General features: G+C 46.0%; 1 protein-coding gene across 1 annotated transcript; it reads left to right on the forward strand.

Annotated features, from left to right (window-relative positions):
• Positions 1-2,225: 2,225 nt before the first annotated feature.
• Positions 2,226-8,624, forward strand: MMP7 (matrix metallopeptidase 7). Its single transcript, XM_054016462.1, has 6 exons — positions 2,226-2,437; positions 4,250-4,473; positions 4,577-4,725; positions 7,055-7,180; positions 7,614-7,775; positions 8,417-8,624. Exons 1-6 carry the CDS (start codon positions 2,330-2,332, stop codon positions 8,437-8,439), a joined length of 792 nt encoding a protein of 263 aa, XP_053872437.1. The 5' UTR covers positions 2,226-2,329; the 3' UTR covers positions 8,440-8,624.
• The last annotated feature ends 8,442 nt before the right edge of the window (positions 8,625-17,066 follow it).

Consider the following 17,066-nt stretch of genomic DNA (forward strand, 5'->3'; position numbering starts at 1 on the left):
TCATAAATAAAAATTTGAACAGTAGCTTTTCCTGGTGAACTTAAACACAGATCTGAAAAAATATTTAAATCAAACTAAATACTCAGACAGCACAGCAAAAGGCATTGAATGTCTTATCTATCTAAAGAAACTAAAACAGTTTTGTTGTAATAGCAGATGTACAGTATAATAAAGTTCATATATGGGCCAAAGAAAACTTTTCTCATGATTTCATGACCTTTTATGGTAAATTCTTTCTTCTGGGCATCAGCCAACACACTTGAGCCAATCTTGAACTCTTCATTTAAGGACAGACTCAAGTGTTGCCTAAAATAAATGTGTTCAAAACCTACCTCAATCCTCCCTTACAAGAATAATGACCAGTGACCATTCAACAATGAATCACTTGGTTCTACTTCACTTTTTCACCCGACTGAACATTAAAAACACTGAAAGGCAAAATACAGAAGTCATCATATCAGATATGATACATAGTTCGTAGTTTCACTGTGAAATACTGAGAGGCACTATTGCCTACAGCACAAAAATTCCCCTCTCAGTCAGTGGGATTATTCTACAAGAGCTAGCTAAGCATTGGTTTTCACAGAACGATTACTTACCTGAGTAAAGGTCCTATGAATCTTTAGATGGCAAGACGGAGACTTTTTTATATAGTATTATGCTGCTTCATTGTGTGGAAGGAGTAGCCACAATAATTAATATTACACAAGAACTTTTATTCTAACATCCTATAGGTTTCAATATTTCAATAACTTTCACCTCTGAGGTTGAAATTTCCTGATTTGGGGCCAGACTTTCTGCTGTGCCCAGTTTCTGTTGAGCGCAGCAGAGTGAGGGGGTGTTAGTGAGCTAGTTATGGCCCCCTGAATCTCTGGTTCAGCTTTGGCCCTTGCCCAGGTTAGAGAAGCCTGGGGGCTGCTCTAACTAGTGTTAGCTGATAATGACCTTGGAATTTCTCTGATTTATGTGAGGAACCAGATCATCCCCCTGATAGCCCAAGATTGTGAGAGCACAAAGTGGCAGACCTCTGTCTTTTAACTGTCACCCCTTTCTCAATTGTGCCAAAGCACAGCTCAGCCCCAGGAAACTTTCTATTAATTTCAGTCAAAGTAGAACTGGGCCCTAAGGCCTCTCTCCTGCAATTACATACATGCTTAACTTTATGCATGTGAGTAGTCCCATTGTGAAACACAACAGATGCCTCTTCCCCAGTTACAGCACCATGCTGGGATGGCTTCTGGGAGGGGTCTATTTGTCCTTTTCCTCCAGCTTAGATCCACTGTCACTAAGTTGTACACGCACAAAGCAACAGTAAGCTGATATCTGGCCTGAAGTACCCTGTGCAATAAATCCATTGCTTTCTGTAGAATTCCATGGAGTGCTAATGAAGCCAGAATAGATCAGATAGATGGCCTTGGCCCAGCTCTGCTCTCATTTACACTACTACTACCTCACTGAAATCCAGAAGGCTGCACCTGCATAACTGAGTATGGCTCCTTACTCTTTCATATAAGCATCTGGTTGTTGTTTTTTTCACATGCGTACCATAGGATAGTTCTAGCCCCTTTATTTTATACCTAATAATCCATTATAGAGATTGACTCATCGGAGCCTATCAGATTTGAAGTAAAAAACATTGAGATGCCCAATAACCTTCCTACATATAGAAGGGGCCAGATGCTGACCTCAATTAAATCTGGAGAAACCTCACTAACTTCAGTAAATTTACTCCGGATTTTCAATAACTTCGAGGTAACTGACATCAGAATTTGGGCCAGAAAGCTTAAACAGAAACTTTTACAGTGGCAGGTATCACAAAGTATGTAGTTTTAAGTGATTTCATTCACACGGCACTAACACTCATTTAGTCACGTCCTCCGCAGTCAATCAATACGTGCAGAGTATCAAGCCAGAAGAGTGTTGAAATGTGTGTTAATGGCACCAAGGAAATTTTGGGAAGCTGAGATAGTACAGTAAGCATATTTATCGACTGAGGTTAAGAAAGCTAATTTCCCTGTGCCTCTGTGGTTTTAGCGCCTGAATCGCATGAAGGGAGAGATAAAGAAAGTTGGCTGCCTGCTCTGTCAGTGTGACATCAGCTGTGCTGTCAACAAAAAGATTTAGTTAATGTTTCTTCATTTACATTTGGAATAAAGACACCTTAGAAGTGTTACCGCAAATAACAAAACCACAGAGGAAGCCTAAAAATGACTCATGCAATCTATTACCACACACAGCAGTAAGGGCCTATATAAGCATTATAGCTGTGATCATTAGACACAGAAGACCTCAGATTTTCTCTTTTTAGCAGAGATCATCTGATAACACTATGAGATACATCCTACTCTGCGCTGCACTGTTCCTGCCTGAAAGTCTTGCTCTCCCAGTTCAGTTTAAGCCAAAGCCACAGAGCTCCGGAGACCTGAAGCGTATACAGGTATGTCACGAATGGGGCCGTAAGGGTGAACTGTGAATATGCTGCTTTTCCATTTTAAGTCTACGTCCTAATTATTATATTTCTTTCTAGAGAGCATTTCACATCATTTTATTTTTACCTTGGTGTTATGTGGTTGTTACAAGTCAGTTCACAAAAACTAGAAGGCATAAAGTGAAAATTTTGAAAGCGCCTAAGTGAAATTGCAAAAGTGAATTAGGGCCAGGTATTAAAGATATTTAGGTACCTAAAGATATGGACTGGCATCTAGTGGGACTTTCAAAGGAGCTTATAATAATTATATATATATATATATACGAAATAAATTCCAAGAAAATGGAGTCTCTAAAACCAATGGGCCAAATTAAGGATTAATTTGATGTACATGTGGGTGTGTATTATATATATATAATATTCCAGTAAGATAAAAATAATATATTAATAATGAGGGACTAACTATTTTAGATGCATCTAACCATAGTTGTATCCAGTGCTCACATTTCTTTGAGAAGAGGCAAGACTAATTATATACACCACACTGGTTGGACTATTCTCTAGATTCTAATGCTCAGTGAACTCCCATTAAAATAAACAGGACCACTTGCTTCAGTGTCTTCCTATTATTGGACAAGGCTTTCTCTGTATATTTTAACCTGTATTGTGGAGAGATGGCAGGCTGTTTCATAGCACTTGAAAGTGGTAGACTGAAGTGTGAAAAAAAGATGTTATAATTATCCATGATTAGCGTATAAAGTAACACCACCACCACCACAAATAAAAAGTTGGGGGAGTTTTAGGAGAGGTGATTTCATCTTATTGTGGAGTAAAACCTATGTTAAAAAATATCCTCGAGGAGTCCACCGTTCTCACAAACCCTCTCCTTCTGGTGAGACCCATCATATAAAAAGGTACAGGATGATTTCACAGTAATGTTTATCAAAAATTGTCACAATGAATGATGATTTATTATTATTTGTATTGAGTACAAACAATATGATCCTTTGGTCCTACCCTCCACCTCCTCTTACTCTATCTATTTTCAAGCCAAAAATACTGCTTGGTTACAGATCATTTTCTGGGAAGTCCATATATCCCAGGTCAAGCCTGTAGAGCCCTTTTTTTTTTTTTTTTATTAAAACTCTCCTTCTTTGCACATTACTGATTGATAGTCTAATTGTTCCTTTTTAAGAAGTTCATTGAGAACCTAGCTGCAAATGACATCTTCTGATGTTCATTTGAGTAATTGCTTATGCATGAACCTTTCCAGGCCTAAGAACTAGGCACCCATTTCTCATTTACACCAATGCCTTTTTACACCACTTTGTAGTGTAAAGGGATCTGAAAGTGGGTATACATTTACACTCATTTTAATGTCCCTTTACACTGCCAGTCTGGTATTATGAAAGGTCCTTAGAGTAAATGAGAATCAGAATTATTTGGACATTTACAAATAATACTATAACCAATACCTGCACAGAACCCTTCATGTATTTCATAAGAGAAAACAGAATAGAGCCCTGAAGCATCTGGATGTGAAGTAAGGTTAAGTACACAATTCTCAAAGGAGAAAGGTAGTGAATATTTTAACACCAATCTACATTTTTATTTTGTTCACATATATTGGAAAAGTGCCCTCATATCTGTCTACATTGTTTCCCTGTTATGACAGATCACGGTGGGTTTCTAGGGGTGCACTAGTGTAAGTATACCCAAGGATCATCTGGGTCTTACACTTGCTGACAAGTTGATTCTTAAAGGTATAAGAAAACACAACTGGAGATACACCCTGAGTCTAATGTTTCTTTTTATTTTTAGAATTACCTTGACAGGTTCTTTCCATCCATTAATAAAGCAGATGACCGTACCTTTGAAGAGAAAATTAAAGAGATGCAGAAATTTTTCCACCTGACTGTAACAGGAAAATTTAATTCAGAAACAGAGGAAATGATGGATCAGCCAAGGTGTGGCATCCCCGATGTATTAGATTACAGAACATTTCCAGGAAATCCAAGATGGAGGAAGAATTTGTTGACTTATCGGTTGGTTATATTTCACTTTTTGTATATTTTGTTTTCTTTTAATGATGCCATATCATTCTATACCTTAAAATGACAATATTTTATTTTCTTGTGTTGCCAAAAGGATCCTTAACTATACACCTGATCTGCCTCGTTTTATGGTGGAGGAAGCAATCGAAAAGGCTTTTAAGGTGTGGAGTGACGTGACTCCACTGAAGTTTCAAAAAGTTGCCAGGAGAGAAGCAGATATCCTGATTCGTTTTGCGCATGGTGGTGAGGCTGCTGCTGAATTTTTAAGAATCCATGAATTACATTTTATTTAAAGCTGAAGCTATGCTTTGAAAGCTTATATGTTTTCATAGCCAAAGATTGAACAGAGAACAAATATTTTCATTCTGAGTTTATCTAATTTTTATCTTGTTCTGCAAGATAAAATATACAGTCAGTATAGCTATCAGGAGGTAACCGTGTTAGTCTGTATCCACAAAAATAACAAGGAGTCCGGTGGGACCTTAAAAACTAACAGATTTATTTGGGCATAAGCTTTCGTGGGTAAAAAAACCTCACTTCTTCAGACTGACTTTTTTACCCACGAAAGCTTATGCCCAAATAAATCAGTCAGTATAGCTGCCTCTCAAGGGAGGCATTGAGTTTATATATAACATTGATAACAAATATAAAATATTAGATAATATTTGATATCAATGTTAACTAATCAACCATCACAAAAATGCCTTGGGAGTTCAAACAGTAAAATTAGGAAAATAGTATCTACTTACTTGATTGTAAACATACTCCTCTGCCATGAACATTACTCCTATTTGTGAGCAAGCAAGGATTCTGCATGCCTGTGTGGGGTTTAAACACCTTGGTCACATGCCTCATTGTAAAACAGAAACATAGATTTTTTTGCCTCTTTAGAGCCAAACACAAACAGAGCAGAGCTTCTTTCCACTGCAGTCCAAAGCAAAGCCATAGGGTGTGGCTTGTTTTAGCCATGCTCAAAGCATAGGTCTATAGAGTGTCTCACTTCCAAGAAGTCTGAAAGCGGGAGAACGAATGCACGCGCACACAAACATGCATGCACCCTGGTTCCCCTCTCAGTGCTAGTCCTCCTCTTAGGCCTTGTCTACACTAGGTACTTGCTTTGGTAGAGCTATGTCCCTCCGTGGTGTGAGAGGCAGCTATTCTGACCATTGTAGACCAGTGCTAGGTTAACAGGAGAATTCTCCTATTGACCTAGGTACCGCTAGAGCCCTGCGCAGATACAAATTTATATCCGTGGATATAAATCGGTGTCCGCGGAACTGCAGGGCTCTCCCGGGAACCACAGCGGTGAAAGGAGCAGTACATGGGGCGGCCGGTCCCAGGAGCCAGCGCCCTGCATCGGCAGCTCCTCCATTGTGGCTGTACTGCCCCCAGCCCTGCCTCTGTCCCTTCCACACTGCTGTCTGTGTCTCCTGTCTGGGGGTGTGCATGCCACTTGAACACAAGAGTGCAACCAGCTGCTGGTTCCTGGTGCCCAACAGGGGTGGTACAATTGCGCCGAAGGAGCTACCAGCGGGGGGCACTGGATCCTGGGAATGGCAGCCCCACGTTCTGCTCCTTTCGCCACTGCAGTTCCCAGGAGAGCCCTGCAGTTCTGTGGATAATGATTTATATCTGTGGATAGCCGCATCAGCAGATATAAATTTGTATCCGTGCAGGGTTCTAGCTACTGCCGCTTGGGGAGGCAGAGTACCTACACTGATGGAAGAACCTCTTCCATCAGCGTAGGTAGTGTCTACATTGAAGCGCTCCAGTGGTGCAGCTGCAGCATTCTAAGTGTAGCCAATCCCTTAGAGATTCATCCACAAACATCCAATAACACAATAATCTTATGTGTCTTCCGGGTGATGAATTTTTCACAACTATCCTGCAAATCCTTGCACTCCAGCAAGAAATTGTAGCCCTTCTTATAGGCAGAGGAGGAGAGTCAACCTTTTCCAGCCAACCTCTGGATGAGGGTCTGGACATCCCAAACACTGTTATAGAAGAATCTAACAGAAGATACCAGTGTACCAAGTGAGGTCCTCAATTTTTCAAAGCTGTGGTTACTGATAACATTCACCTGATGTATTATAAGTGGTGCAGATGGCATTATCTATAGTTATCATTGCCCGATACTGTCCATTATAGGACCTTCAGATGCTTATAACTTTGCAAAACTTAAGCCATTCAGACATTTTCTTGCTGGGTGTCAGCCTCAGGCTGAACATTTTTGTAAAGTTTCGATAAGATGATTCCGCCATTTCTGAGAACATGCCCTCAATAACACAGAGGTCCTGTGGGGAAAATATAATATGCGATCATGTAATTAAAAACTGTACCATAATGCATACACACACAGGAGCCGAATTCATTGCATAGGCAATCTTAAGTATGGCATTTCCTACCTTCTGAGTGCTTGATTTTGCAACATTACCATTATTTTAGTGTCATTTTTAATGTAATGTAATCTACAATTAATAAAAGCAAACTCTAAACTTCAAGATGTGGAATTCAATGTTTAAAATGCATCATTCTGTCAATTGCTGACACATTCATTTCTTTTCACATGCAGAACATGGCGACTCAGCCCCCTTTGATGGAAGAGGGGGAATACTGGCCCATGCCTTTGCACCTGGCTCAGGGTTAGGAGGAGATGCTCACTTTGATGAGGGTGAGAAGTGGTCAGAAGATCATATAGGTAAAGTATTCTATGTACCCGTCACAATAATTTCAGCTCCTGCTAAACAAAACCCTGGTGTTTGCAACATACTTACATTTACCTCCCATAATAGGCATATAGGGTCTGAGGCACTCAAAGCACTTTACAAAGGTGGGCAAGCAATATTATCCTCTTTTTATAGATGAGGCACAGAAGGTTTAAGTGATTTGCTCATGGTCAAAAGATGAGTCGGGAATAGATTTCAGGTTTCCTGACTCCCATTCCTGGGATCTGCAATATTCTTCCTAAAACATGTGGACATACATATTGTAATTAAATGGGAGAGCAGGTAAAAATAAATTAAACTTATTGGATTTCATCACAATGGAAAGAAAGATGCAAATTCCCCTGGTTGTAATGCTCTGTTCCATTATATGTTAACAATTTTTTTCCACTTTTTTCTATATTTTAGGAACAAATTTGTTTCTTGTTGCTGCACATGAATTTGGTCATTCTCTGGGACTCGGTCATTCAAATGTTGAAGGTGCTCTGATGTACCCTATCTATCGCTACTGGGACCCAGACACCTTCAGCCTTCCAGATGATGACAGACAAGGAATTCAGAAATTATACGGTAATTTCAGTGTGAGATGTTAATTTTTATATAAAAAATGACCAACAAAGGGACAGATTTTGCCACACTTTACACTGAGAAGTACCTTACTCAGCAAACAGCCCCACTGATTTGAATGGCCTACTCTCAGAGTAAGGTACTATGCAACATAAGGGTATCAAAATTTAGACCAAGACAACATAATTCACTTTATACCTCCCACCTACCCTTTCTGGAGTCTGAGAGCAACATCTCCATATTGCAACAAAAGCTAATAGAGTTGGAGATCCTGGCAGACTATGTGTTCCCAGCACACCAGTGCCTTGCAGAAATCAATGAGGATAACATTCTGCTAACCATCTATTACTGAGTAGTACCTTGCTCTGCCGAAAAGGCCATTGAAATCAGTAGGACTACTTGCTGAATGAGAGTTTGCTCAATGTCAGTATGGCAGAATCTGGCCCTCACTTCACTGCTCATGGAGTCAGGTGCTACTCACTGTGAGTTACAGTGGCAAAATTGCACCTTAAACCAATGAGAAAATCTTGCCTGTGGCACTTGTGTGGACATCCCCTTCTATGGGACACTTCACAAAGTGTATATTTCTCTATGTTTTGTCTCTTACACAAATATCTTCATGTTTCCATATTTCTATTCCACAGGCCGCAAAAGTGAAAACTTCTAAAGAACCATGGTGTGTTTAAAAAGAATGAAGAATTCACACCATAAATGTTTCGTTTTATTTCTTCAGTGAATTAAAATTGCAAATGTTTGAAGAGCAATTTCTGCTCCTATACATTTACTGAGATTTGAAAACCTCTTTAAATTTATTCAGTAGTTTCTGTGAAAATAAAAATTCTCCCAGCACTATTCTGCCTCCTGCATTCCTGTCTGTCCTAATCTCTGGTGGGTTGCATTTCACTGATGGGTTCAGTGACTCCTGTATGTACAATACATATACACAGGACAAAATTCTCAGTTGGGTGCTTGAAATGCATCTAACTCCATGGTTTAGGCTCCTTGTTCCTAGCCCACTCTCTTCTCCCTGTCCCTGCCCTGTCCCTTCCCCCTCCCTGCCCTGTTCATACCCAGACTCAGAGTACCCTCCATAGGGCCCAGCAGAAGGATGTAAGATGATGCAGTGTACACAACGAATCCCCACTTCAGCACCAGAAGGGTTGGATCCCCACACAGAGGGTCTCTCCCTCTGTCCCCAAATCCCATGGAGATCTAAGAGGCCAGTTCTGTTTAAGTACTTAGGGGATATGACCTCACTCACTGCAGAACTTGAATGCTTCTCAGGTATTTAAATATGGAGATCACAATTATGGTACCCCACCACTCTCCATTTTTATTCACTCCTTAATCAGGCAGGCTCCTGTTGAAGTCAGGACAAGATAAAAAAAGAGTAAGGGCCTCAGGAAATAGCCTATGGCAGCCATCCCAAATGTTTGAAACCTGAGCCACCCTTCAGGAAAAGGAAAGTAATCACACATTGTGACACAGAGGCCCTGTCATGAGTCTGGGTCATAGGCAGTCAGGCCTAGTGCTTGGAGCAGGAGTCAGACCTAGTCAGAGTCCAAATGCCAGAGCCCAAGGTCAAGGCAGAGTCAGAGCCAGGGATCGGAGCCAAAGGTCAGAACTGAAGGCAGAGTCCAAATGCCATCGACAAGGATTGAGTCAGAACCAGGGCTGAGCATCAGAACCAGATTCCATGGAGTCAGGGAAGGCAGGAGCAGGGCTGGGACAAGACAGGAACAAGGCCGGGTGCAGGGCAGGGTTTAGCTTGGAGCAATGCCAAAGCAAGTCAGGAGCATGGCTTGGAGTGAGGCAAGCACAGGGAGGCACAGAATCTGTGGGCATGTACATTGATCCTCTATAGCTGCTGGGCTTAAAAGCAAGCCACCTGACTGCTTTAGCCAATTAGGTGGTTCTGCTGTGCTCATTGGCTGCCTGGTGACCGGGCAGGCACAGCTGCAGGTCCTGACTTCTAACAGACCCATTGGTGCCAGCTGGCAAAGGTTTCACTACTGTATGTCACCAACATACTATATGTCAGGCCTGACAAGCTCACTACACCTATCACGCTGCTTTCATGTCCCACAAGGGACATGTGATGTGTCTAATAAAAGCTTACGTCATACTGATCCTTCTAATTGTTGTGAGATGTATGTACAGATGAAGTTTAAGGCAGTACGTATATGTACTGAAAATACGTCTTTGACAACCCTGCCTGGACCACAGTCTCTAACAGGTATTGCCACACAAAGGGATGTAGATTCACCTATCTACTTAGATTCACATGTAAAAGAAGCTTTGTAAGCCCACACAATGGAAGACTCCACATGCAAAACAGACAACAGGAGTAAGTGAAGATAGCTTGGAGCCAGCACTCCAGGAAAGGATCCACGGGGGTCATCCTGGCTCTGAGGACAAAATCAATGGAGGCAAAAATCACCTTGTTTATCCTCCCCTGCATGATGCAAAAAGCCTTTTTCCTTCCTCATGAAAGTTGGATCCCAGGCATGTTGGTTAATGATGCTGGGAGATTGCTTTAGGTGAGAAACTGCTGTAATCATTGATTTTAACCTGTTAATGTTACATTTAGACTCTAAGAAGCATGTTATGATTTTCATTTTATATGTAACCCGTTCTGTTTCCATTATTCTGACTCGGTATCTCTTAAATCTTTGATAATAAATATAGGATTATTCCACTATACATATATCTCAGTGCTGTGATGTTATAAAAGATCTGATCCTGAGTTGTACCAATCAAGCTGTTTGTATTCTGTTCTTTGGGGACAGCTAACCTGGTAATTTCTGTGAGTGTCCTGTGACAGGAACCTGATGCTACAGGGGAACACTTTCAGAGGGACTTGGGGGCTGTGGTGCACCTATTGTTACTGTGCGAGGCAAAGTAAAGGCTGGCAGAGCCATCCTACCAATCTCCTCAGGGCTAACAGGTGTTAGAGAGAGAAAGCATGAGAAAATCTTCCTCTCGCTGGATGGGTAACAAGAGCCCTGGGCACCCCAAGAAAGCTACACATACCCCTATAACCTACTTTCACTCCTCCAGGTGCCTCTTAATCTTAGCCAAACACTCAAATATGTTCAGACCATGTTCAAATATGATAAGAACTGTTATAAAGAGGACCCTGATCAACTGTTCTCCAAGTGCATTAAAAGTTGAAGTAGGAATCAGCTTGATCTGCAGCAATGGAGATTTAGGTTAGATATTAGGAAAAACTTTCTAACTATAAAGATAGTTAAGCTCTGAAATAGGCTTCAAAGGGAAGTTGTGGAATCCCTATCACTGGAGGTTTTTAAGAACCCATTAGACAAACAGCTGTCAGGGACAGTCTAGGTATAGTGCTGGACTAGATGATCTTTCTAAGTCCCTTCCAGCCCTACATTTCTATGATTCTCTAAACTGTGGAATTCAACTGGTGAGCCCCACAGTGAACTGACCCTCCAGCCTTCACCCAGCTCTAGTCCAATGTGAATTATTAACAAAATGAGCTGGTCCCTGATACGGAGAAGTCACAAGACCAGTGAGCACAGCAGGACATACCCTATCAGAGATACCTAATGACAGTCATTCCCTTGTAGTGCAGTGGGGAAAGCTAGGGAATCCAATAGTTCTTCTTCGAGTGCTTGCTCATATCGATTCCAATTAGGTATGCGCGCGCTGCGTGCACAATCGTTGGAAGATTTTTACCTTAGCAACTCTTGGTGGGTCGGCTGAGGCGCCCCCTGGAGTGGCGCCCTTATGGCGCCGGATATATGCCCCTGCCGACTCAGCGCCCCCTCAGTTCCTTCTTACCGGCCGTGACCTCCACATCCCTAGCTTACTAGTTGTATTATAGATAGTTCTTTAGTGTAGTTTACCAGTTTACTAAGTTTAGAGTTGTTCTTATTGTGTTTTGTAGATATAGTGTATATAAGTTGAGGAAACGGGGTTTATCCCCATTCCTCCACCCGGTACCAGGGCTCATGCCCAAGTCTCGGGGTTTCAAACCTTGCTCAGCCTGTCTCAAGCCGATGCCTATTGGAGATCCCTACGACTCCTGTTTGAAGTGCCTGGGGGAATCTCATCAGCCTGATAAAGTGTCGCATTTGCAAGGCTTTCAAGCCTCGGACAAAAAAGGAGCTGGACTTCCATCTAAAACAGCTCCTGATGGAGACGGCACTTAGTCCAATGCCCTCGGCACCGCGCACAGACCAGGAACTGTCAGTCTGCAGCGCGCCTCCGGCACCGGAGCGACCCAGCACCAGCAAGGTCCCTCGGCACCGGACGTCTCTGGCATCGGTACAGATGCGACACCGCTCGCTGTCCCCATGGCCCAAGAAGCAGCACAAACCACCTGCTGCTCCTTCGCAGTTGCAAGCACCGCCTGCGGCCTCAGTGGAGCAGCACCCCGTGCCAGACCATATGAAGGCGCCAACTCCAGCACCGTCGATTCCAGCGCCCCAAGTGCCGTTGAATCCGGTGCAGATAAGCTCCCCGGTGCACACCGTGGTTGAGCTGGGCCTACTGTCCACTCCAGAGACCTTCTCCACTGCTCGCGACCTGATAGCTCTGACTGAGCCTGGACCGTCTCACCCACCGGCACCGCCGGTGCGGACTGTCCCATCCATAGGGAAGCCCGCCTTCATGCGACCTCCATCGCAGGGTGAAACAACTCGGCACCGCTCTCAGTCCCAGTCTCGGTCCCGCAGATGGTCCCGGTCGAGGCGCTGCTCGCAGTCCCGGCACCGGTCTCCATCTCGGAGCCGGTCATACTCGCAGCACCGTTCCACCTCCCGAAGGTCTCCTTCCCGGTACGATCAGTACCGATCCACCTCCTGGCACCAATCCCGGCACCACTCGTCGTGCAGCCAGTCACAGCAACGCCTGCACTGTCGGTCCTCGTCTAGATCTAGATCAACCTCCCGGCACCGTTATGACCGTTGGTCCCGCTCCCGCTCACGGTACTGCTTGGGACACCGGCCCTGGTCCCCAGTCCCCAGGCGCGGGCCAGTAGACCGCAACGCTTCAAAGCAACAAGTGTGTTCGGAACCGCCTTGGCCTTCTCGTCAGAATTTGGCGTTATCCCAAGCGGCAAGTGCCTATGAGGTCCATGGCCAGGACGCGGATGATGCTAGCCAGAGACTGGATGAAAGCCAGGATTCCGACCAGGGTCCCCCACAATGGTCCTTCTGGACCCCCTGGGCATACCACCAACCCCAAGGTGGCCCCTCAGGAGCTTCTCGCTTGGCTCATTTGGAGCCTTGGGTGCCTGAGGCAACTGTTAGCCGTCCTCCCCCAATACTCTCTGAGATGACCGCCCTACCACCTCAACAGGCTGATGCGCCTACGGATGTAGACCTACGGCAACCGGACCCTCCTCAACCTGACCTTCCCCAGGACCCACTAGTCCAGGGATTGTCCTCCTCATCCTCCTCCGGCCCTCCACCTATAGATCTTCGTGCTCACCAGGATCTACTTTGTAGGGTGGCACAGAATATGAATCTGCAGGTGGAGGAAGTAGCGGAAGTTGCGGACCCGTGGTGAACATCTTGTCGGCTGATGCCCCCATGCAGGTAGCTTTGCCCTTCATCAAGACCATTCAGTCTAATCTCAACACTATCTGTCAGTCCCCAGCGTCCATCCCTCCAACATCCAGAGGGATGGAAAGGAAATACATGGTGCCCTCTAAAGATTATGAGTACTTGTATGTGCACCCCCAACCTTGCTCCCTCCTTGTACAGGCTGTAAACGAGAGGGAGAGGCATGGCCAACGAGTCTCCGCCCCTAAGTCCAAGGACGCTAGACCCCTGGATCTGTTCGGGCGTAAAGTCTACTCAACTGGTGGCCTACAGCTCAGGGTAGCTAACCAGCAGGCTCTCCTGAGTCATTATAACTATAACACCTGGAACTCGATGGGGAAATTCAAGGAGTTGGTTCCCCAGGAGTCCAGGGATGAGTTTGGGGCCTTGCTCGAAGAGGGCAAGAAAATGGCAAGGACATCCCTGCAGACGTCCTTAGACGCAGCTGATTCAGCAGCTAGAACTCTAGCGTCGGGAGTAGCTATGTGACACATCTCCTGGCTGCAAGTGTCTGGCCTTCCACCAGAACTGCAGCAGACTATTCAGGACCTACCTTTTGAGGGCCAAGGGCTCTTTTCAGATAAAACTTATCCCAGACGGCAAAGTCTGAAGGATAGCCAGGCCACCATGCGCTCTTTGGGCATGCATACCCCAGTGACACAACGCAGGCCCTTCCGACCCCAGCCGCAGCACACTTACCCTAACCCTCGACCACGACAGGACTTCTCAAGAAGGCGTGGTCGTGGCAATAGGCGGCGACAATCTGGTCCGCAAGCAGGCCAGAATCAAGGGCCCCCTAGACCATCAGCGGGGCCCAGACAAAACTTTTAAAGCTGCGCTCAAGGATGGAGCACCAGTCTCCTCCCAGGATCCTTTCCTATCTTTCTCCAACCGCCTCTCCTCTTTCCCCCCTGCGTGGTCCCACATAACGTCGGACCGCTGGGTCCTACACACGGTGGAAACTGGATATCATCTCCAGTTTATTTCACACACCCCCTTTACACCCACCCTCCCCGTCCCTCTTCAGGGACCCTTCTCACGAGCAACTCCTCTTACAGGAGGTACAAGCGCTCCTGTCTATCGGAGCAGTGAAAGCGGTACCAAGGGACTTGAGGGGCAGGGGTATTTACTCCCGCTATTTCCTAATTCCCAAAGCAAAGGGGGGACTCTGGCCCACCCCTGCGCAGACTCAACAAATTCATGGTAAAGTTGAAGTTCCGCATGGTTTCCCTGGGAACCATTATTCCTTCCCTGGATCCTGGAGACTGGTACGCCACCCTCAACATGAAGGACGCGTACTTCCACATAGTGATTTCCCACCTCTCGGGCGGTTCCTTCGCTTTGTTGTTGGACAGCAGCACTTCCAATTTACGGTCCTCCTCTTCGGCCTGTCCACAGCACCAAGGGTCTTCACAAAATGCATGGCTGTCGTAGCGGCCTGACTCCGCAAACATCAAATCCAAGTGTTTCCGTACCTCGACGACTGGCTCATTCGGGGTCGGTCCGAGCTACAGGTGCAGTCTCATGTTCAGTTCATCATGACCTGCTTCAGGCAACTGGGCCTGCTGCTCAACGCCGAAAAGTCCACTTTGGAGCCAACCCAAAGAATAGACTTCATTGGGGTAGTCCTGGACTCGAATCTCGCCAGGGCGTGCCTACCGCAGGCCCGCTTCCAGTCCATGATGACCATTATCCACGGCCTCCAAAGCTTCCTGACCTCGACAACGCGCACATGCCTCAGTCTTCTGGGCCACATGGCCTCATGCACCTTCGTGACCAGACATGCCAGACTACGCCTGGTGGTACGCCCACTTCAGACCTGGCTCTCGTCGGTGTACCATCCAGGCCGGGATAGTTTGGACACGGTACTCACGATACCGATTAAGGTCTTATCCTCTCTGGGTTGGTGGCTAAACCCCAGCCTGGTGTGCTCTGAACATCAGACCGGATGAAAGGCCTCCCGGTCTCTTCGCAGCGAATCTCGTCTTGGATTACCTCATGTATCCGTGCATATTATGACTTGGCTCGTGTCCTAGCTACAACACTCACTGCCCATTCCACTCAAGCTTCGTCCTCCGCCTTTCTGGCTCATGTACCCATACAGGAGATCTGCAGGGCAGCGACTTGGTCATCCGTGCACACTTTTGCTTTCCACTATGCCATAGTGCAGCAGTCCAGGGATGATGCGGCATTCCATGCCCCACAGCACTCTCTAGTCCCCACCACGGACGCGTCATCTCTCGGCTGGGGCGCTCACCTTGCAGACCTTCGCACTCAAGGTCTTTGGTCCGCGCAAGAAATAACCCTGTACATCAATGTCGGAGAGGTGAGAGCAGTTCAACTGGCACGTCAGGTATTCCGCGAACATCTGCAGGGCCGTTGTGTCAAGATCTTCACAGACAACACAACGGCTATGTTTTACATCAACAAGCAAGGCGGAGCGCGGTCAACCCTCCTCTGTCAGGAAGCCATACATCTCTGGGAATTTTGCATAGCCCACTCAATCGACCTGGTGGCGTCGTTTCTCCCAGGAGTCCAGAACACCTTGGCAGATCGCCTCAGCAGGTCCTTCCTTGCTCACTAGTGATCGATACGTCCGGATGTTATCCATTCTGTTTTCCGGAGGTGGGGATTTCCCCACATAGACCTTTTCGCCTCTCGCGAGAATCGGAAGTGCCAGGTGTTCTGTTCTCTCCAGGGTCGCTCCCTGGGCTCCCTGTCGGATGCCTTCCTGATACCGTGGGAAGACCACCTGCTCTATGCCTTCCGTCCGCTTCCGTTGGTCCACAAGGTCCTTCTGAAGTTACGCAGAGACAAGGCCTGCTTAATCTTGATCGCTCCAGCGTGGTCCAGACAACACTGGTACACCACACTCCTCGATCTGTCGGTGACCGAACCAATTCCTCTACCATTGTGGCCGGACCAGATCACTCAGGAATACGGCAGAAAATGTCATCCGTACCTGCAGTCCCTCCACCTCACAATGTAGATGCTGCATGGCTGACTCAATCTGAGCGGTGTTGCTCCAGTTGCATGCAGCAAGTGCTCTTGGGGAGCAGAAAGCCCTCCACTAGGTCCACATACCTGGCCAAATGGAAGCGCTTCTCCTGCTGGTGTGCTCTGAGTAATACTATCCCTCTGGAGGTGCCAGTACCTACCATCCTAGACTATCTGTGGTCCCTGAAACAGCAAGGCCTAGCTGTCTCATCTATCAGAGTACACCTAGCAACGATTTCAGCCTTCCACCCTGGCGAGAACGGGCGCTCGGTCTTCTCCAATCCCATGGTCAGCAGGTTCCTCAAGGGTTTGGAACGCCTGTACCCACAAATTCGTCATCCGGCCCCTACATGGGACCTCAACCTAGTCCTATCTAGACTCATGGGTGCCCCCCTTCGAACCGATGGCCACCTGCTCGCTTCTGTACCTGTCCTGGAAAACGGCTTTCCTCATTGCTATCACATCAGCGAGACGAGTCTCGGAACTTCAGGCCCTCACATCGGACCCACCGTATACGGTGTTCCATAAGGACAAGGTACAGCTGTGACCACACCCCGCCTTCCTCCCTAAGGTGGTGTCTGCCTTTCATGTCAACCAAGACATCTTCCTACAGCCGCACAGTTCGCGACGGGAACAACAGCTACATTTCCTAGACGTCTGCAGGGCTCTTGCCTTTTACATCGAACGAACGAAGCCATTCAGAAAGACGTCTCAACTGTTCGTA

Source organism: Malaclemys terrapin, chromosome 1, assembly GCF_027887155.1.
Source record: "Malaclemys terrapin pileata isolate rMalTer1 chromosome 1, rMalTer1.hap1, whole genome shotgun sequence".
NCBI lineage: Eukaryota > Metazoa > Chordata > Testudines > Emydidae > Malaclemys > Malaclemys terrapin.